Genomic DNA, 22,853 nt, shown 5'->3' with positions numbered 1-22,853 from the left:
ATTAAGATCAGAGTAATTGCCACAAAATATGAGAGTTTTGTAAGGAAGGACTGCATAAGACTTCATGCTCAAAATGCCTGCTCAAGAAATTATCTATGTATTCTTTTATGAAAGCATATCAAAAAATGCAAAATATTACCTCATTTGAATTATTTAAAATAACTATAAATTACTATTTTAGTTATCTGAAATTACTCTAATGATGCAAAGGACATATGGTTTCTTCAGCTAAGTGCTAATTTTGAGCAAAGACATTCATGCTGACTAATGTTAGTTGCCAGGGAATCAAAGGAAGGATAACTGCATCATTAAATCTCTTTCATAGACCACGCTGACAGAGGCACCTTCAAAAAATTCAGATAAGACCTAATTTAAATGCTTGGAAAGAGCATAAATATTTTCCAACTATGGGAAAAATATACGACTGTGATAGAAAAGAGTGTGACAAACCAGGGAGTAGTTTTCACTCATCTCCTTAAAGTCAGGGATCAGTAGTGGAAATTCAACTAGTACATTTTTCTAACAAATACTTGATCATGAGGTAAGAGTTTAAAAGATCTACTAACTTTTATGCAATTTTTAACAGCTCTAAGAGTATTACTTCCAGGAGGTGGCAGCATCAACCTTTAGAACAGATCACAGTGTTTTAAAAATCAGCATATGTGAGTAAGTAGCAAATATGGAAGAACTCTCTGTTCTGGAATCTGAACCAATTTTTAAATGATGCAAATTCTCATATACACAGAACTCCATTTCTGGCTCAGTTACAGATATGGGAATTATGGCTGCCTTCTAAGTGCCAGACAGCATCACTGGTATATCAACAACCGGTATATCGACTGACCAAAAAAGGTCAGTCCATTGCATTGACATTTAAAAGCTCTGATATCAGTCTTTCAAACTCTGGAAACTTTTCTGTAGCCTCTAGTGAACTAACTGGTACCTGATAATTCAGAGCATTCCTCAGGCAGTAATCCCATAGGAGTCACCACTGAGAAGTGTCTTCTCTACCTCAGAACTGAGCTTTGGGCCCATCTTTTACCAGATTCTGCAAACTGATTCCCTGGTACTGAGCTTCACAGAAGTAACTGCTCCTGTTGTCTTGTAGCAGAACTGTTTCAGGCATAAGTCACCTTAATCCTTGCATTGCATTTTTTCAGTGCTGCAGAACAAACCTGGGAAACCAAAGACCATGCAGTTACATTTTCTCTTACAGTCTCAGAGGGCCCATACATATTTCACATAATTCCAAGGGCATTTCTTTGCTCATTTTTCAGTTAAGAGAATCTATTCATTCATCCTTTATTGCTTCTATTTCATTAGACCTCTCCCATAAACCAAGACTGCACCAAGTGCCCTCACCAATAATAGTGTGTTAAGTTATTAGAAAGGTAAGTATGTGTCTTACTACTGCTACATTATACTATCAGCTTCCTGCTCCCAAGAGTAAGATGACTTGCCACTCGCTATTCTCCCAGGTGGTGAGATCCTGAGGACTAATACCTCAGATTTAGAGAAGCTGGAACTCACCCTTCATCCACTTTTCTCTCATCTTGCCATTTCCTCATGGTGTGCTCAGAAGACCTGGAAACTCTGGTTCTTCACTGACTGTTGCCCTTTTAACATACTCCACTTGTTCTCTTTTCACCTTTTGCCTTGAAACAATTCTTCCGTCTGAGTCGGGAATGACCTAAGATCCCTTAGAGATCTAATATCAAAATTACATGGTTTAGAAATATCTCATTTGTGAAAGCAAAGTACATTGGGCAGAGAGTGTCCTGGGAAATCAAATAATTCTTCACATAAGAATCAAGCATAGGTTTATGCTCACTGAATGGCTACAGCATACATGCTAGTTTATCTACTGCTGCAACTTCTTAGACCCCATTTTTCTAACACCAGGATTGCTAACAATAATGACTACAGACCTTCTTAATGCATTTACTAAGACTTTCTTCCCATACTTTGTGGTACTGTTATTGTGTCCATCTCTCAACACAGTCAAAAGTCACTCCTTCAAATATAGTGGCATTTCAAAAGTGTTTGAACCCCATCAGAAAAAAAAAACCCAACAAAACAAATCTAGAATGATACCAGTATGCTTGAACAAGAAGTTTCATAGTTTCATAGTTTCGTGCGGGTTTGGAAGGGACCTTAGATCATCGAGTCCAGCCCCCGGGATTCGAGCCTCTGTGTAGCAGAGCGGCACTTCTACCACTTGCGCCACACGGGGGATTCGGGGGATTCGAACTCCGGGCCCCAGTGTTGCAAGGCGGCGTCTTTAACCACTGCGCCACCAGGGCACACGTTAACTCTTCTCTTTTAAAAAATATTTTGTTAAATCAAATCAAAGCTGTAAATCAAAACCAAAACACCTATACTACAGTGTTTTGTATGTAGTTGCGTTGCTAACCAAAAACAAGTACAAAAATGCATGTTTATCTTAGAAGAATCATCATCAGGCTGATTGATTTTTCTGTGTCCCAAAACGTACCATCTCAGAGTTTTGAAAGAACATATATTTAGTAGAGATGTGATCCAAAATAGATCAGGAGACAGACATATGGTTGCTCTTAATTTTTTACTCTACCAACTCACTAAATTGATTAAACACCACAAAACTTTGGGGAATGCATTGGATTATTGTTTAGCAGTCATTAGTACGTTTGTTTCTAGCAAATTAGATCCAAATATGTAACGCTTCCCCCAGAAGTCTTGGTCATGACATGTTAAGACTTACCATGCTTACAGTTGAAACCTTTTTGTTGTCTTCTTGCACAAACAACCAAACCAAATGAAAAAAAATCAAAATGCTTTAATGTAATTTATTTGAAATGCTTCCAGAAAAGTTTAAGGCTATTATGAAACAAAAATATATAGAAAAGAAGTCAATACACACATTCAATCTTTCCTTCTGCATTTGATCCCTTTCCTTGACTTTCTCTCTTCTCAAACATTTTGCTGAATAATTTTTATGAACATGGTTTACCATCTAATAAGCTTTTCTACTCCTTTTCTTCTGTTTTCCCTTTCCCTTGCCTTCACTGTCAGACTCATTCAGCTCTAAAAGTGAAGCAGTTGAAATAAATTACAAAGCCTGAAACAGAAATAAAAATACATTTTTTGAAAAAAAGTATAAATACAGAAACACGTTCTATCAGGTCAGTCAGACTCTTTTGGAAAAATAAAAATACCTTGTTTTATATTGTTTATAATCTTGTCACACTGGTTTCTGCAATGCACATCAGTATATATATGCAAGATAATTGACATTTACAATTTTCTGTAAACCTGCAGGACAAGAAATAAACATTTTTGGCAATAACTTAGTTTTTCTACTTTTGATGGTACTTTGCCCAGGTTTTTATATTAAGGATCATTTAAATTTCTTATAAGTTTCATAGCTTGCCATACTACCATTCAGCACTGGCATTATTTCTTACACTAAGAAATAAAATATTACCCAGGGATTCCTGAATAATAACAGGATGTTCAACTGAGTGTTTTAGACTGCATTTTTAAGTGACTCATCTGTTTCTCATCATAATGAGTAGATTAAATCAGCCACCAAAAAACACAGTGTCATTTCCAATTACAGCATGAGAGTAAATGCAACAAAACATTTAAAAATAAATTTGACAAAAATATAAAGGATGGAATATATCCTAAAGGTAAATCAATTCTCTTTATGTTTGAACTTTCTCTACGTAATCCCACAGGACATTTGTAGAGCACCATTTATATAAAATTGTCACTTAGTTTAAGAAAAATATATAAAAACCAGCAATAACTACATGTAATTGTAAACAGACATTTACAGAAACTTAAATGTTTTTAACATTAGTGGTGTTCAAAACCAACAGTGGAGGTCAGTGGAGTGCAAAACACTGAAGAGGGCTTATTCACAAGCAAAAGCTTTTTCATTCTTACCCTATTTGAGAGAATAGGTACAAGTACATATACAGATATATGGCACTGAGAGCAAACTACCAACTTATTTACAAATATCCAGTATTCTCAGCATTTCATTTAATTCAGTGCTGGCTGTGGAGGTTTGGTTTTGTTGTTTACGTGATTATTTTTTGATGTGCTTTGATATTTAAGCTATAGCATGATGTTGACCATTTCAACTTACCAGATTTCAATGTTTATTCCACCAGTTAACTGATGGATCCTTGTTCAGTGCTTCATTTTGAAACATCAGTCCTTAAGAAGTCACCGATTACACGGCCCACTGCAGTTTTTGTTGATTTAAAACCACAAGAGGTCAGATAGAAACATCTTGCAGTAACTTTTTTTTTTTACACTGAACCGTTTTTAACTTCCAGGTTTTTGTGAAAACCTATGATCTCAATACGCATTCCTGAAACTCAATATTAACTAGTCCACATCTTCAGCTGCCCCATTAAAGGGCAAATAAAGTACTTTAAAATTATGGAAGATTCTTTATGTAATGCGCTTATAAGCAGTAGTTTAGAGATTCTGTTTACAGCAGGACATTGAGAATAACTGGTCAAGTACCTTTTTCATCCATATTAGATGTTTGTGAAGTATAATGACGGGGCATGAGTTGCAGAAGATTCCAGCTTACACAAACTGGCAGTTACAGTACTAGACACATACAAGTACTATACAAGAAGGACTGCATTGACAACATGACAAAAAATATTTTAAAAGTGCTTCTCCAAATGGTTCCATGTGTGGAATGCAAATACTGTACAGGTAAGACACAGGTTTTGTTCCATGAATAAGTTTGTGTCAAACATTGGTTTCTATTTGTTTTTCATTTTCACAAGGGTTTGTCTGTTCCATACGTTCACAGTCGATGCTGATCTCACTGGTGTCCATACTACAGTCTGACTCACTGTCAGATTGGTCCATTTGCTCAATCACGGTTTCTCCCTGGGGTACCCTGCTTCCATTTGGTGACAAAATAAAACACGCTTCTGAGCTCAGCACTCCAGCTTTTCCTGCACACGCAACTTTTTCTTTGGCCTGTCGGATGCAATTAAGCCACTGCTGCTTGTTGAAGGAGTCATTGGCTTGCAGTGAGTGAGACTGGCTTTGAGATCCATTTTTGAAGCTGACTCTAAAGAAGTTTTTGACTGAAAGAAACAACGTGTATCAAAATTCTGAATGCTTTAGCTGAACTAATTTCATAACAAATTAGTATACTAAAATAATGAAGCAGCAAAATCTTTGGTTCTGTGATGCATGAGCTAACTGCACAGCTTTAGGTCAATTAGCAGAACTAAGGATCCTCCCATACTTTAAAGCATATCTTCCTACTCCTCTGCACAGCAGATATCCAGAACCTTCATTGAATACTGTGTCATCTGGATATTGCCTCATCTCTTCCATTCAGTTCACCAATAAAGCGAATACACATAATAAACCTCAAAAATCTTCACAAGATTAATGAGATTCAAAGGACTCTTGTAATGAAACAAGTATCTTTATAATAGGCATACTTAGAAGTATATGGTAACTTACCTGTTGCCATTAACAACAGTATCTGCAATCTTTACACTGAACATCATATTAATTATCTGCCAGTTGAAAGGCTTAGTTATGGAGTACCCATAAATGTCTCCATATTATAATAGAGTTCATAAAGACTAAAGCTTAAGATTTCAAAATTGACTTGTTTATAATTTTTCAGTTTTGTCACTGTGTTCGATTTATCCTCTCCTACCCAGTTCTATACAAAACCAGGTGTAGGGAGGAATTCCATTATCTATAAGGTGGAATTTGAGAAACAGTCTAAACAAAGCAAGCTACAGCATAATAAACTAGTTTGAAATAAGAACCAAGATACTGGATATAGATATGTGAATTTTAGAGAGAATACTCGCTTGTCTTGTTGGCAGATGTCTTAAGGTTACACTGAGCAAATATGAGCAAATAAAACTAAAGATGTTTTCATACTTCTCTCATTGTTGCTAAATGCACCACGTATGGATCCACCCAATCGAACCTCGCCATCTTGCAAGTCTTCTAGCACAAGATCCATCACTGGAATTGGCTGCCGATACAGCTGGTAGCAGAGCTGTTCATTATGGGTGATAGCTCGAGTAATTACTAAGACTTCTTGAAAGAGGAAGACATGCAGTTTCTGGTAAAAAATTTATAATTAACAAACCTTTATTATTATTATTAGCATCATCACTAAACTGGATTTAAACTACTATGTTAGAACCATATATTATATGTATTATCTAAAGTTAATAAGGGTTCCTCTTTTGCTATTTGCCCAGCAACAAATCTATACATCTAACAATTTTAAAACATCTCAGATTTTTTTGTCTCACTTTCCACGTGATGGCCCTAGTTCAGCTTGTAGTGCTGAGTTCAGTACTTTGAATAAATTTGGTGAGTGGCCACATTTTCATCAGAATGAAATACCACAGAAAGCAGAAGTGTTTGTGAGCAACATGTCCAACATATGAAAATACACAATCCTTCTATTTGATATGTATAAACACGCTACCTGAGGCACCCTGAATGACAAAAAATCCATTTAAACTTGTGATCATTTGTTTGTGCCATAGAACTGTCATGAGGTCAATTTATGAGAATTAATTTTTTGTTGTTGTTCTTCGTTCAAAATTTTATGTTTTTTCTAATTAAAATATAAAAATACAGGAATGGCTGGTTTCTGCTTCTATTAATATTTCTAGCACACTGCTCATCACACAACATGAAGACATCTTTAAAAGCTAAAGCTATTTCTAACAAAGCATTTTTTTTCTTACCACTCCTCTGTTGTTCTTCAGTTCACCATGACAACACAGAACACGTGAATTATCAATCAGTGAATCCCTTTGTCCTTCTTCAAGATAAATAAGTCTTTCTTTGTAGTATTGGCACTCAGATTCACCAGTCTTCACATTGATTTCAGCCACTATTCCCTGAATTATGTTAATCTACAAAAGAATGAGAACACGTGAACTTTAATTAGATAATCTGATATTCAAAGCTATCTTCACATAACTTGAACTGGAGCTGCAATAACACCATTTTAGTTTACAGCATTAATTTTACACACACCAGTCTGTAGGAGAACTGATATTAGCCACAGGTGTAAGCAGACCACAGTGTAAAAATAGTCATTTTTCTGTCTTAATTTGACAAATGTATGATTTATGAAATACACCACTTCAAAGATGAATAGCAGTCTGTCAAAACAGAATACCACATAACTATATATGGCCATTGAAACATCAAGAAAAACACCCTGATTACTCTTTATTACTAATATTCATAGATTTATTACTAACACTCCTAATAACATAGGAGAGCAATCAAGATATTATCAAGATCTCACCAGACATTATGTAGAAAAATAAATCTGAAAAATAAGCTGAAAACTTCTTTATGATTTTTTTTTTAATGTTTGAACTTAAAAGAACATTCATGGCAAAAAATAAAAAATAAAAAATTATAAATTACATGTAAATGCGAATAGCAAAGCTCTGAATTCACACCACAGCTTTTTCTGTAGTTTTACAATAGAAAAGTTGCGCTGGGCAAGAGATGTGAGGAAAGAACAACAAACCCAGCAGCAGTCAGGTCTTAGCATTTCCATAATTTATATAGTTTTCATTATATAATTATAAGCATAATGTTTTTAATAGAAAAAAAATACAAAAGGAAAGAAAACCAGTAACTCACAGCTTCTTCAAGGTGCTGTTGATCTGGATGATCATTTGGTGTGTGTCTCAAAATCTCTCTGAGCAGTAATGGATATTTAACCAAACGGCTTCTTGGGATGTCAAGGAAATTCCAAAGGTCCAGTTTGCGACTAAAAGGCGACTCTAAGCAGCGCTGCAGGAAATCCTGCACTCTGTGATCTTGTTTCTTGTGATCCAATAAGGCTTTGGCTGCTACCTGATTGCTGCAGTAGCTATCATAGGAGTTTAAGCATGGAAGCTGAGGAAAGGAGGAAGGAATAAATTAGAATAAATTATTCTGCAGCTGAAGTGAAGCAGTTTGTTCTAAAGTACTTTTCAAGTGATTCAAAATTTGAGAACTGATGCTGAGTCTCTTTCCTGGAGATTTATCCACAGTTTATTAATGATAATGTTTCTGAAATTTATAAGGTCTCCAGTGGTCTGCTGATCACCTTGTTCATCACTTAAATCATTCAGAAGGATCAGCTCATCCCTCAGTTCCTTGAGATCCCCTACATTACTCAAAGCATTAAGAATACCTGACTTAACAGTTGTGCACTCCTTAATGCAAACAGTATTTAAACACAGAAATCTTATGTTAATTATGAATTGAAACAAAAGCCTAGAAACAAGTACCATCAAACCTGGTCTGTTTTAGATTAACAATATGCTGATCTGATATAGATGTTCCTGTTTGATTAGAAAAGGAAAATATGAAAGCATCTCTCTGCAATTAGGTTTATTATTGAAGAGAATGTAAATTTCTACCAGCTCTGCAGGACATTTTGTGATCAAAATATAATTAACATGGGGTTGTATGCATAATGATGATTTGCACAACTCTTACAAAATGAGCTTTTTCCTACTAACTTACGCACGCTTAATTTGTTAAAGGAATAGAAAATTGAATACCTGATAGCTAATTGAGCTGACCTTGAAATCTTTCCTATATTGACTTCAAGTATCAACCAAATTAAGATGACAGAACTGTGCTTTTAATGTGGGGAAAAAAAGCTTGCTTTATAGTAGTTAAAACAATATATCTTTCTACGAATACTGGGGTATTCACATGCAACTATACCTAAAATCTCCAAAAGGAAAGTAGCCTCATGTATTTGGATCAAAAGAAGTTCAATGGTATTCAAAGACACCAAAAAACATACACAGATAAAATTAATTTATGCAAAGAAAACCAGAGGTCATTTTTGACACCTTGCAGTTTATCATTAACTATAAGTGAGAATGTTTCTTATGTTTAGAATAAAGCACTGTTTTCACACAGAGCAGCTAAATATGTCATCACCTAATCCCTTAAAAACCTCAAGCCCTTTTTTCCTGCTAAATTTAAATACATAGATATACTTTTACAAATAAACTTTTCACACATCTAAATCCTTAAATAAGAGCCCCCCTTTTTTTTCATATAATGAGCAATTGTATCAACAAAACTAACAAAAACTGTTTTTCAGAGTTTATGTTATTATACGGTAGTGAAAGTTTTCTTCTGCATGCCAGCATAAGCATCTCTCTTGTAACTCTGCCTGCCTTTCAACAAACAAAGCCCAAGGAAATTAATCTCTCTGATTCACTAACAGCTATCACCTTGATTGCAACATAAGGGCATTCAGAAATGACTATAGGGGACATTACACAATGTGCCTCTTCAAGCTCCATTTTTCTCAAAAATCAGAGCACAAACAGAGGCAGATCCTTAAGTAATCTACATCACTTGAATAGACTCTGACTTGATTTTTATTTGAAGCACCCTAAGAAATGCTCATTTCCTTAATAGCAAGATTAGCAAGATAACAATCTAGTCTAAGCCTTTCACAGAAAGTCCCTCAAAAGAGAAATCATTACACCTCTAACCAGTTGTCTTTACCTTTCAAAAATACTTTGAGAATGTCTTTTTGAAATGTTATGCTAGGTATGGAAATTGTAGATACTTCTGTAAATCGCAAGTAAATGTTAATACTACGCTTCAGCTCCAAACTGAGTCCCAACGTTGATTTTAAAATGTGCCTTACCCAGCCCACAAGGATATGGCCAACGTGTTCTGTTGATCCATCAGATTTCCTGACTTCTTGAAGTCGCCTGAGAAGATCTAAGTGTGATTTTAAAAAAAGGGACATCACTTAATGAACTACAAAAATAAATGGAATGATATAGCAGCAAAAGACTAGATGAGTTTTACCTTCATGTAAAGGAATTAGAGAGTCCAGCGTTCCAAAAATTTGGTTCAACTCTTGCTCTGTCATTATGGAAAGTTTAAGCATGGGGTCATGATAAGCCTGAAGATGAAAAAGGAGAGCTCAAATTCATATATCATTGTTAGCTGAAAGATAGTATTTAACACTTACATAAGTAAAAATGAAGCAAATGCTGAGAATATTTTATGTTTCCTAAGCATATCTAAGTTTTTTAAAATATATATGCATCACGTTTTCAGAAAGAGCAGGAAAACAATTTTGAGGTTGGCTTTTTATTTTCCTCTTCCAGTTCTAGCAATTGTAAAAAACAAGGATTATTTTAAAATAGATAATACGTACTGAATACTGTTTGTTGTAGGTTGGTTGGTTGTTTTTTTTAACTCATCCCCTTATTCACCCCCATGTACATATGCTTATTTCTGCTTTAAACAGACCTTTTTTGCTAACTTCAGATCTTCTATTAAGTCTTCTTCTCCCTTGGACAGTTCAAATATAGCCTATGAAAAAGATACAAATATCGTTAAAATATATATTTAAACTAAAATAGTTAAGAAATAGTTGAGTCACAGCTTCATACTGAATAAAGCTCCCCCATCTAGAAACACATCTGTTGGAAAAGAATTTACTCCTATTGCTACCTGTATCTTAACTACTTTAGTTCAAAAAATACCATTTATACAATCATTGGTGTAAGACTGCCTTGTGTTCTGTATAATAAATGCAGTAATAAAAGTTCCAGGCTGTCTAGTAGTTCAGAAGATAGATCTTATAAAATATTGTTTTGGTTGTTATTTTGCTATCAGCTCATGTTTAGTTGTTTGGGTTTGTTGTTACAAATACTGAGCTAAACTTAAAAGCCTGCTGATGTCAGTTACCTTTCTTGAAGAAGATTTGAGACCTTAAATCTGGTAGATTAAAAATAATCTCTATGCTAACACATTGGTTTACCAGAATAGCTTTGTATTTATGTGCTACACAATTTCATTCTAAATTGGAGTACAATGAAGTTAACAACGCTTTGGTCAGAATATTTAACATTACAATCAAGGCTTTAAACTCTCATAAATCATGGAACAACATCTTCAGCTACTGCAGATTCTCCAAGCTTGATAATATGCATACATGTAAGGCTTGCCATAGTGTAAGTTAACTGACTCCTGGAAGTGGTTCAGATACTGTGTTGGGGAATGCGCCGTAAGAACCAACATAAAGCAGAACCCTCATGGAAAGCTCCCAAGGAAAGCTCATTTATCTAAGTTCTCTGAAAGGTCCAGGCTTCTGCTCCAAGACAGTAATTAATGTTATGCTATGCAAACAGTTTCGACAGCTTATCCTCAATAAACCGCCTTTGAAGTTTTCAATTCTAGAAGTTAATCCTGAGAATGAATTAGTATTAAAATCTGAAAAAGAAATGTCTGATGTTGTGTCTTTTATGGCTTCTAGTCCCTGAAATACTCTGAGAGAAACTGTGACAAACTTTGCTGATACTGCTATAAAATTTAGCTGAACTTATACAAATAAATAAGCGATTGATGCAGAGCAAACAGTCCCTGGACTGTATCTGTGCAAATAGACGTATAGAAGATTATGGTTCCCACTTCTTGGTTACCTTACTTAGTCTTAGGTTTTCTGTCAAGACAAAGCAACTTAACCCAGTCAGTAAAACATATTTATCCTTTAATGATCTCAGTAGGAGCTTTGCCATTAGTCTAACGTGAACTACGTAGAATTTGTCACATGCAACACCTTAAGAGCACCAATGTACTCACTTTTTTTCTTTGCAAGATACACTTTTTATTAACTTGTTATCTTTCTAATGCTGAAGATTTCCCCAAAACCAGTTTTTTCCTACAGAGCAAATTATTACACTTTTCCATGCATACATAACACCTGTACTTGAACACGCATATTCACCCATCACGATCAGAATAAAGTAAAACATAAGAGTGTCAACCATCCCTACAGAAACTGTCACATAAAGCATGTACATGCATGCAGCCAGAGTAAAATGCATCTTAGTAACTTCACATTTATTACATAAATATGACAAGCTGGGTCTTAAGAAAGACCATATCAGTTTAATAAAGGTTAAATTATAATGTCTGGAGATGCAATTCTGCTTCTTGTAGAAATGGTGGTCTTCTGATTAACTTCAAGAAAGTTTCAAGTGCTATCCTAATGTCTATTAGCATTTGTTACTCCACAATTTGAAGATGACTTCTGAACATAAGACTTACAGTTAAAAAATAGTAATAAGTAAACACTTGTACCTCTTGACGCTTGATTTCTTTAGATGTCAGCATATGATTGACACAAACATCAAAGGTCTCACTCCACAGTTTGCTGTCTCTCCGTTTGGTGTTAGCAGCAGGCGTATTTCGAGACCATGGCCTTGGACTGAACAGATCTGGGCGACTGTCGCTGCGGAAACTGATAGAACGCTAGAAATACACAGAAGTAATTTTTGTTATAGCAAATTCATACTGTGGTTTCTTTTTCAGATGGATTTACATACATAATTCAGTGTCTACGTCCTATCATGCTTAAAGCTGCACAAAAAATGCACAGCACATTTATACGCCATGTAACAAGAATGAACTACAGTGGTAATGGTATGATGCATCCATATGGCTGACTGAATATACTGTTGTGTTGGCTGGTTTGTTTTCTGGGGGATGCAATTGCTCAAATGGCTGTACAGAGCTGCTATGGCCTATTCATGCCTATTTCTGTAAAAATTTGTCCTGAAACACATTTATGTAGCTCTCATTAGGTTCTAGTGGAGCTGCTAGTACATGCATAAAAGGACAGTTTGTTTCAATAGCTGAAGTCAGACTTGATTAAATACCATGTTGTACTGGACAAACCAATCTCAAAAGCATTTGCTATAAAATGACAGCACAGGTACTTAAACAAGGACAACAGCTGTGGAAGGCTGTGAAAAGGGAAGTGCCATGCTCAGAAGCAGTTTAGCCAAAAATTAATTCATTTTCCACACGCCTCACAACTGGAACTAATGTACTCCTTTCAGAGTCAGGCAAGTTTTTTTCCTTCAGGCAGACTGTGGAGGAGATTTATACACTCCAGGGAATACAGGCATCTCTGCTCTAGTCACGCTACAGTATACCTTCTGGATCCAACCCAGACTGAAGGCAGCACAGCCCATTTTGCCTCTTCTCCACCCCCATAAACGCAGCTTTTGTATGCAGATCTCTGTGCTTTCAAAATAGCAGGAACTGATCACAGGAAAATCAACATTAAATAAATGCTGTAAAATCTGTTTATGAGATACTACCATTACCAAGTTTTTGTTGTTGTTTTTTTCCATAACTTTTTATTTAACAGATAACATCAATGTTATTCTAAGATAGCTACTTGAGATTAAATATTAAAGAATACCTGGGTATAATTCTACTTCCTCTCTCTATTGAAATTAGCATTTTTAAATAATTCTCTTTGGATTGCACATATAGTTTGTCACACAAACTATTTTAAAGAAGAAACTGTGTTATTTTCCAAAGTTTTCTAGGCCAGATCCACAGCAGTATTTCAGCTCTCAACTGTCCCTCACTCATCATGACCATTAGGAGTTGAGCACCCACATGTTTTGAAATCTCTAGGTCTGAAGTCACTAATACTTCATAAACTCAAATTCCATTCATAGCTATGTTAAATATTATGCATCTAACATATAACGTGGAAACTGCACCTACAAAATGATTTAATTTCTTAGATGCATTTAAAGTCTGCTTGCCTTTGATTAATTTTTATCAGCAGCTTTGGAAAATTACTTTTTTCCAATGGTTCAGTGCATCTTTTCTTTAGAGAAGGTCAAAGTTCATCACACAGAAGGAAACACGTCAGTTATATCTGACTGGCTATACCAAAAATAACATTTTCAAAGAAATCAAAGTTAACAGGAAGTAGTGCCACAAAAAACTCTCTTCTTCAAAAAATTTATAAAGCAATTGTAATACTTTGCGCCAGGTGTAATAGTTTTCCTGGTAATTAATAAACATTAATGATCTGGACAGTGAGTGAAGTGGTTCTTGAGGTAAGAGTTATGAGTGTTTCAACTGAGATACTTCATAGTCATAAGTTACCTCAGCCCATCTGTCATATTACAGTGGCGCGTATGATTGTGTCAACACATGTGCGTGTATTTCACACTCCCATAGTAACCCAAAAGTAAGTGTGTGTCTGTGTGTGTTCTCCCCTTTCAGAAATGCACTTTAATGCAGCAATGTTTACTGTTATTACCTGAAGAGTCTGGCTGAACCGCTTCAATGGAGTGGCTCGTACAGGAGGAATAAGATTTGCTAGTGATGTAACTCTAGAAAGAGGCTTGACCCGCTTGTTACTGGGTTCCTGTATTAGGAAAAAAAGAAAAGGGGGGAAAATGGGGGAAATGTGAACACTATTAAATAAACACTGCTGCTAGTTTTGCTTACTTTCCTAGTAAACTATTTATAAAAAGCAAGTTTGCAAATCTGATGTATAATTAGAGAGAGCAGTAAATAAAAAGCAGTGTCAGAAGCTGACAATGACAGATTACTCCTGGCTGGTACATGCAGGTCCTGGAAACAGCAGAAATATGTCACCGTGGAGAAGCTGGCATGGCTGGTGGCAGGGAAAGGAAGAATAAAGAGACAAATATTTTATTACAAGAACTTATTCATAAAAAAGACATTTTCAGCAGTGCTTTGCAACTAATGTGCTACGATAATCTTGTCACTGAAATGAATATTTACAAATAAAACCAAGTTTGTTTCTCTGCTTTCCGGTCCTGTCAGTGTGTGATCTTATTCATTCAACTGTATTTTGCTCTAGAAAATATGATTCAGACCAATCTGTAAATGCCTTTTGGGCTCACGTTCATACAGAAATACCTATACATACTGTACATACTGACAAATGCATCACTAACATTCATATGCATTTTTTTTTCCCTTAAAATAAAAAAGAAGAACACTCAACATCTTATTTCAAGGGCATCCTAAAGCAGTTCAGCTTTCCTTTCAGCCATGTTTACAAAGTTTGTGTAAGATTCCTGTGCCTCCAGCTTCCTAGACGTATCTTTAAACAAAACTAAGCATGCCTATTATGCTTCTGTTCAGAAAGGCAAACCCTGGAAATAATGCAGATTTATCATAACTCTTGAAGGGGGGAGGGGGGAATCAGCAATAATCATCATCTCATATAACAGGCAATAAAATTTTCTTCCATCAGAACTACAGCAGAGGAAAGATGAGAAGCAGCAGCTACGTATTTAATTTACTTCCCAGCAGGCAGACCTGGAAGTCCATAAACGCCTGCTGAAATGAGGGACAAAGTGTTAAATCTTCAAGCAAAAAATAAAGTACTTATCTACATATGAAACACAGCATTAAAACATTTTATCAGCCTAAGCCAGGCTTCTTTATCTTCACCACTGCACTGCTAGTGATATTCCTTCCTTCCAGCAGTCACATCTTTGACACAGGTTTTCAAAGGACTATTGTTTTTATGTCATTGCAGCACCACTAGCATATCCACACAGCTCCAAAGCCTGAAGAAGAAAAATCTTTGAGATTCTACTGTAATTCTTTTCTAATTGGTGGCTCAGCCATCAGCTGCTTCTTTCTGATGGCTGCTCAGAATGACAGTCCTGCAGCACAAATGGCATCCCACGGCAGAACCTGCATGCTGCAATGCAAGGACACCAAGTTCCATGCAGGCAGCCGGTGCTACAACATGACAACAACTAAAGTTCTTTAATGACACTGTGTGCCCCGTGGGGCACACAAACCTCAAACAGTAGTTAAAATTGTGTCACAGCATCACATAACCCTGCAGAAAATCAGCCTGAGTAAAAAGAAGGGAAATCATCTTTCCCTTGAAGAGGAAGAGGAAGTGAAAAAAGGAAATATGATTTCCCCTTCTTCATCTCAGCAGTCCAAAGACTGCCTGAAACCTGCGCTGTCTACTCGCCAGTGATGCCAGCTGTCCCAGGGGAAATACAGTGCAGACCTTCCTTTAAAACTTCCCCATCCATTTCACAGAGAAAACTGTCTGGGCAGTGACGTACGTACACATACATATACACACACACAAATATATATATATAAAACTAACGTTATTAATGCTTATGCTTTACTAACCTTACTGGCTACAGAAAATGGTGTAAAAGATAAGAAACACCAGTTCAAATCGTTATCAAAAAGCACTATCATCTTCTATAGGTCCCTGCTTTAAGCCACCAGGGGTCAGCATCTCCCCCAGTGATCAAAGGAAAGCTAAATCATCACTGAGAGAAGGTGCATCTGCAAAGGTCCTACCACTTATGTCCCAGTCTCACATTTTGTCTTCCTCATGTAGAGCACCATATGATCCCACACAGAAAAATCTGATCAAAATTCAAGAGAGTTAAAAATTCATAGCATATCTTAGGAATTCAATGTTTCAATTATGAGAGATCAGCATTATTACAGGATTCTATATAATTTAAGATAAAGAATCAGTAGTTTCTGAATTCTAAGACTTCACACTTAACAAGATATACTTTCAGAACTAATTTGTACATCAGGAGTTCTTTGTTATGGGGAAAGCTTTCTGTATATTTCAAGTGTGACTTTCACCCCACATTAGAAACAGTCTGGTAAGTTACAGTACCCAGCTGGAAGTGAGAACTCACCCAACCTTGAGATGTCACATACCTCAGAGACCTCTGACACTGACAGCAATCAATACTGAGTGATCCCTCCCATTATGGAATAATAAATTTCCTCATATAGGAAAGTCCTGACAGTACAATGAAAACAGAACTCTACCAGAGCAATTCCAAAACTGTAGGATAGTAATAACGAAATCCTTAGTCACTCTTGTCAAGGTCACAGCTTTTCTGTTGCATAGACTACATACATCCATTCAGCCCCACCTCCTCCTTTATTATTCTCGTGTTACCTGCAAGCCCTGTCCAAACCAGCGACTAAGAGAAGATGAACTACTGAGACCAATGATCTGCACAGGGAAAATTCCAGACAGGTGCATAAAAAAGTGAGTTTTAAACAGATGGCTGTTTTTCTAATCAAAGGCTCTGCTCTTCACAACCAACAGATCAAATGGAAAACAGAGTGTGTGAGCTGTTCTGCTTTACTCAGAGATACTGACCAGAGTCTGCACTTGCACGTTAGTCCAAGATCAGGGACTTGCACTCCAGATGCTGCTTCCCAAAACACTTCAGAACTGTTTGTTTTGTTGTTTGTTTTTCTCTAAGCTGATTGAGGTTAGGAATTCCTATTACATGTGTTCTTTATTTCACTGCTTCATGAATTCTGAATTTCTCTGTGTTTCTGGTTAACTGGGGGTCCTGCAATACAAATATTTGGGCTACAAATCGAAGCAGATGGGAACTCAGACTCGTGCGATTCCAGTGTCCATCCAGTTGGAAGCAACCCCCATAAGGACGCACTGTTCAAGAACAACAAACATTAGATTCTAGATCTGGTCTCTGAGTTTGCTCAAAGGACTTAGATACCCCCAAAGTCACGAGTCCTTCTACCCCCCCTTCCAGGTCAAGGAACTGAGAAGCAGATGGGATTTAGCAGCTGGATCCACTGGGAACGGAGCCAGGTTAGGACAAAAAAATAAAAAATAGAAAAAAGATCAGAAGTAATAATTCTAACCTGACCTTTTAAAGTCAATATTGATATTTTAAAAAACAATTTCAGAGTTTTGAAATAAAACTGAATGTTAGACAGCACTGCCAGAGTCACAAAGGCTTGCAGAAACAATATGGCAAGTTAGGAAACAAAAGATCCAGACTACAGTTTGGAAAAGTTTTCAGAATGCGGGGCTGGTGTATGTGATGTTAATCTGACAGTGCTTTAAATTTGATATAAGGCTAAATAAAGCTGAGGGAAACATGAGTGCAGAAACTTCAAAGGCTGCACAGTCCAAATGAAGCCAAATTAATACCTGACTAGACTAGAACAAAGAGCAGCTGGCTTTCAGAGGGAACTGTATATCTGAACTCAAGATGACTTCAGTAACATCTGAATATTTGAATTCAGAAAGCAAAAAATTAGAACTGGAAATTCCACGTGTATGTGCATCTTCAAAAAGGACTCTTGAAACCAAACAAACTGAAAAATAAGCAAATGTGTGTATCAGGTCTGGATGGTTCTGGAAATCATAAATTAGACATTTCAAATAACTTCTATGTTCTCCTGAGAAAGCATTTTTTATCTATTCTTTCCATGGGAATTGACAGGAAGAAAGATTAATCACAATGGCACGATCATCATCACAAATTTATGACAAGAAAATACTAGATAAGAAGTTGCAAAGATGCCATGCCTACCTTTCTTCTAATGAGGCATGAAGGATACTGCTTCATTGCTAATTCATTATGAACATGACTATACCCTATAAATATGCACATCGCATTTGTAGCATCTTTTACATATTAAATTCTAATCTCATAGATTGCTGAATAAGAAAGGAACCCTCCAGCTTTTAACACACTGATCTCCAAACACCAGCATTCTGACATGAGGTGCTGCATTTTAAAACTGCAATGTGGTAACTTCAGAATGATGCCTTTAGCAAAGGGAGAAGTTTTCTCTCATTGCTTCTGTCTCCATCTAAAAGACACAGATTACAACTCACGAGTCCAGATCTTCGCATACAGCTCCCGAAGCAAGCAAAACATTCAGCAGCCACAGAAGCATATTACAGCACAAAGTCCTTTGAAGAAATAGGCACTTAAACTAGTTGCAGTTAATGACAGCTACACTGATGTTATCATTTCTTCATAAGCAAAATCAGCATCCAATAATTGGGTACACTGTATCCTGTAAAATGGTAAGCAAATTTGAAAAGCTTTTAGAGAGGGTGAACTTGAGATAAGAAGTTATAGCCCTTCTCATCCTCTTCATCCAAATGAAATTATTCTTTTAGTAGCATATGTAAAGAATAGAGCTCTTCCAAATTTCAAAGGAAGCACCTTTCCATCAGGGTTGAGTTAAATCTATTTGATAATACTGATTACTTTTCTATCACTGTCACTTGACAAGGCCACCCACAGCTTAATTATCACACTTGGATGGATAGATGACTTTGCAAAGATTGATTTTCTTTTGCCAGCAAACAGAAGGAAAGGAAACCAAAGACTAGGCCGGGTTCACCTTGAATTGTTCTCAGAACAGCAGAGCCAATGACCTGGGTACCACACACTGCAGGGCACAGTACAGCAGTCTAGGTGCCATATAATATACCTTCATTTGATTCAGAATCTCATTTCAAAATTCCTACTCTCTGTACTCATGACCAGTGAGCCACTGATTTCCACCCAGTGAGCAGAAAAAGTGAATGTATGAGCCACTAGCACGATTGGTTTTCCACCTGACTCTCTCATCTCTTATCAGCAACTTCAACAACAGCCTACAAAGCAGGGAACTGCTGCTGGGTTTGACAAACAAGGGAAAATATTTCCCTGAGGGCTCGTTACACTTTGTCCCTATCCCATGTGCAGCTCTACTGTGATTGCACTGTGTTGATTTTTCTGATTGTAATTGAAACAAATAAACTTAACCAAAGGAATGCACAGATTTTTTAAGTCAGTGCAGAAAACAAGTGTTACATGGAAACTTGAACAGGAACTTAACATTTTAAAATGTTAGAACTTATTCCTTTTGCCTTCAAAGCTGAACTAACCTTCCATCAGCCCACACACAAACCGGCTGATATTGGCAATGCTTGCTAAAGGCAGCTTAGTAGAGTCAATATCACTGGAGTTCAAGGGCATCCAGAAACCAACAGGTTCTTAGATAACTACTGCAAGTAGCTGACTTGGGTTTGCTACCTTTCTTGACATGTTATCAAAGGTATGACAGGCACTTTTTTCTCTTTTAATACACTGCCTGTTTGCAAACCCAGACAAACACGTATCTGAAGTATTAATTCTGTATTTGGGAGCACTCATTACTGCATAGATTTTAATAGAAATTAGTCTCAAGGGAATTAATGCTGTTTAAATGGGAGACTCTATAAACTGAAACAGCACAGCACCCTTTGTTTCAAACATAATTCACAAGTGGTGCCAGCAAACTAAAACAGAACCACTCTGTTTCAGACTTCCTATTACTGGCTGAATTTCCATACTCCTATACTTTAAAGGTTATTAGTTTTTAGTTAACTTTATAAGAGTAAGTCAACATTTGTCATGGCAGGAAGCCCAACATTATTATTTTTATTAGTCTGCTACTAGTTAAATTGGCCTAAGATTAAACAGTTCTAATAAATGCCCCCCAAACATGGAGTTCAATTTAAAAAACACACCACATTCAAATTCTGTCCCACAGGATGTTACCAATATTTAACCTACAGCAGAATTCTAAAATATGCAAACAAAGAAGGTTAAAATAGGAAAAGCAGGCTATGTTACAACAGAGCCTCTTACTGTAGCAAACAACCTAAAAATAAAGCATGCCATGCAACTTTTCGTCCCTTCAGACACAGGTAAAACTAAACTAGAATAACATTCTCAGGAGCTATTGAAGCCTGTACTTTTTAATGCATAAAAGCACAGAAATTTTGCCTTTGCTTCATAGTATCTTAGGAATATTCTGAGGAAATTCTTGAACATTCATGCTCCTAGAGTTGCATGTGATGGTCAAAAGCAACAAAGTAGGCAATACTAAAGCAGTTCCAAACAAAGTTACCATCATGCAACATGGAACTATAACCATCCACACAAAGCCATCTTCAAACTTGGGAGAAACTAATAGAACACCAGCATCACAAAAGGTTTCTAAGCAAGTCAAGTAAATAGAGTCAACCTGACCAGCCAATAAAATCACATGTAACAGCCCTAAAGCTTCCAATGTTCCCTCACGTTCACAAAGCTCCACCACCTGCACTATGATGGGATCAGGAAAAGGTTTACTCCTCCCCTGCCAGTCTCCACAAAAACAGCCAGCAAATAAAGTAAAATCCAGAGACATTCTGCATGGAACCATAAAAGCAAGCTGTGCTTCAAACTGACGTTGAGCAGAGCAGATCAGCAATTCCACATGTGGTGGTTTGATGTTTCCACGCTTAGCTCACTGCAATTATGCTGCACATGGACGTGAAATACATCAGAACTGCAACTTGCTAATGTATCATTAAAAATGAAAAGAAAATAGCATAGACATTTATGAAGATCAAAGAAAATTCATGCCCTGCAATTTATCTCAAAATCTTTGGGCCGCTCTGGCTCCATGCCCATTTCTGAGGTTAGCAATGTGACACAGCCTTGGGGTTACCTTCCTGCACTCCACTGCACAGGTTAAATGTGGTAATGAGTCCAAAGCAGCCTAGATCTTTCTTTAACTGCTCATCCCTGTACTGAGGATATGCAGGTCCAACAAAAGGCAGACTTCAGGCAGCCCTAAGTCCTAGGGCTCAGGTTTCTGCCATGTAGGAGATGTCAGCAGATGATGGACAAATTAGAACATCCTGGAGATGCAAAAGAATTCTGAGCCACTGTTTCAGTGTTTAAAGCCTAAATCTAGAGATTACATTAGATCCTGAACAGAGGGACAGGAGACGATCCTTACCCTGAAGAATGTCTATCTTTGTCCCCATGACTTCAAGACACCTTTTTCTTTGTTTAGTTTTCTGGCTGCTGGTGTTTGTACAATTCTTACAACTGGAGGTTGAAGATAGAACATTTTCTAACTAAGATATGCAGCAGTACTTAGATAGCTAGTACATCTGTCTCCAGTCCTTCTTTGTGGTTATGAAAAACATTTGTGTTTAGATGAGAAAACTAATCCCAATCATGAAAGTCTTTTCTCTGCACACGTACAAGCCTCAAGGGATACGAGATTACTGCAAGTTAAGGAAGTCATCTTTGAGGGATCTCCTTGTCAAAATACCGAAAGTACATCTTGAACTTCTTGAACAGCTCTTGAACCACTTCTGCTTCTCTCTAACTGTGCTTTTTCTGTCCTTAACCACAAGCAGCATTAACTTTGATGTTGTTCAAGATGCTCAAAAGCTTTCATGACCCTACTGGGGACATAAAATTTTATCTTAACCAGACTGATCTTTCTGTACATAAACTACACCACTCCAAGCAAATATGGTATTTCACAACTCTTCCCTGGCATCTCCCCCAGTTTAAATAAGTTTGTTAACTACATAAACTTCCTTTTTAAAACATTTAGTGTACAGATTAGCTCATACAGCTGGCTCCCTTGTGATGAAGATTTAATAGAAAGAGTAAAAAATACTGAAATTGAATAATATTGTAGACTTAAAATATGCAGATACGTACAAGAGGGTTCGTTACATAGATGGAATTCTGCAGCAGCCCCAGGCACAGATATCTTGCCTTGTTCATTTTGTTTACCTTCACAAAGTAAAAGATTCTGTTGTCTACAGAGGGAAATACCTCTTAAGATCAAAGAGGATAGGAAGGAAATACAACATGCCAAACACGGTCACTGAAGGACAATGCAGAATGCTATTGAAAAAGGGACACTTGCTGTTTTTCCTAGTATTTTACAGCCCAATTTAGATACATTTATTTTTGTATCTATGTAGATCCATAATAACAAAACATTATTTAGGAACTGTAATTTAACCTTTGTAAAAATAGCCTCTGATCTTACGATATTCTTGATCAAACTTACCCACAATAATTCACTCTTTTGGTCAACATCAGCATGTTATCTTTTGTGTTGCTACACTCTCAAATCAGAGAGTCAGTTACTAAAAACTAATTATTTGAACAAAGTAATAGTAGTAAGTAACTATTTTAACAGTCATTTCATGGTAAACAAATATACTCCTTACAATTTGCACTTCTGATGAAAATAAAGAAGTCTGATTCTTGACTCTTCCTGATCATACACTAAGTGGGAATTCCAACACATAAGGCTAGATTTTTCTTTGTGAATCCTTTAGCCTAACTGTGTTCTCTCTGCTCCCACTCCTGCTA

At 36.6% G+C, this 22,853-nt stretch overlaps 1 protein-coding gene across 2 annotated transcripts in view; it reads right to left on the bottom strand.

Annotated features, from left to right (window-relative positions):
* Window positions 1-2,811: 2,811 nt before the first annotated feature.
* Window positions 2,812-22,853, bottom strand: part of ARHGEF3 (Rho guanine nucleotide exchange factor 3) — a 92,602-nt gene continuing 72,560 nt past the window's right edge. For both annotated transcript variants that reach the window (XM_015875027.3, XM_015875029.2), the window contains 9 exons: window positions 14,144-14,251; window positions 12,154-12,324; window positions 10,318-10,380; window positions 9,868-9,964; window positions 9,701-9,777; window positions 7,675-7,932; window positions 6,756-6,926; window positions 5,929-6,115; window positions 2,812-5,105 (listed from right to left, as the gene is read on the bottom strand). In XM_015875027.3, the coding sequence (XP_015730513.1) occupies window positions 4,759-5,105; window positions 5,929-6,115; window positions 6,756-6,926; window positions 7,675-7,932; window positions 9,701-9,777; window positions 9,868-9,964; window positions 10,318-10,380; window positions 12,154-12,324; window positions 14,144-14,251 (1,479 nt within the window). In that variant the 3' untranslated portion in view covers window positions 2,812-4,758. The remainder of the gene's footprint in view (window positions 5,106-5,928; window positions 6,116-6,755; window positions 6,927-7,674; window positions 7,933-9,700; window positions 9,778-9,867; window positions 9,965-10,317; window positions 10,381-12,153; window positions 12,325-14,143; window positions 14,252-22,853) is intronic.

Source organism: Coturnix japonica, chromosome 15 (assembly GCF_054131305.1).
Source record: "Coturnix japonica strain WE chromosome 15, WE-NBRP24, whole genome shotgun sequence".
Lineage (NCBI taxonomy): Eukaryota > Metazoa > Chordata > Aves > Galliformes > Phasianidae > Coturnix > Coturnix japonica.
Note: the sequence above shows the minus strand (reverse complement) of the source record. Positions and strands in the feature narration are given on the sequence as shown.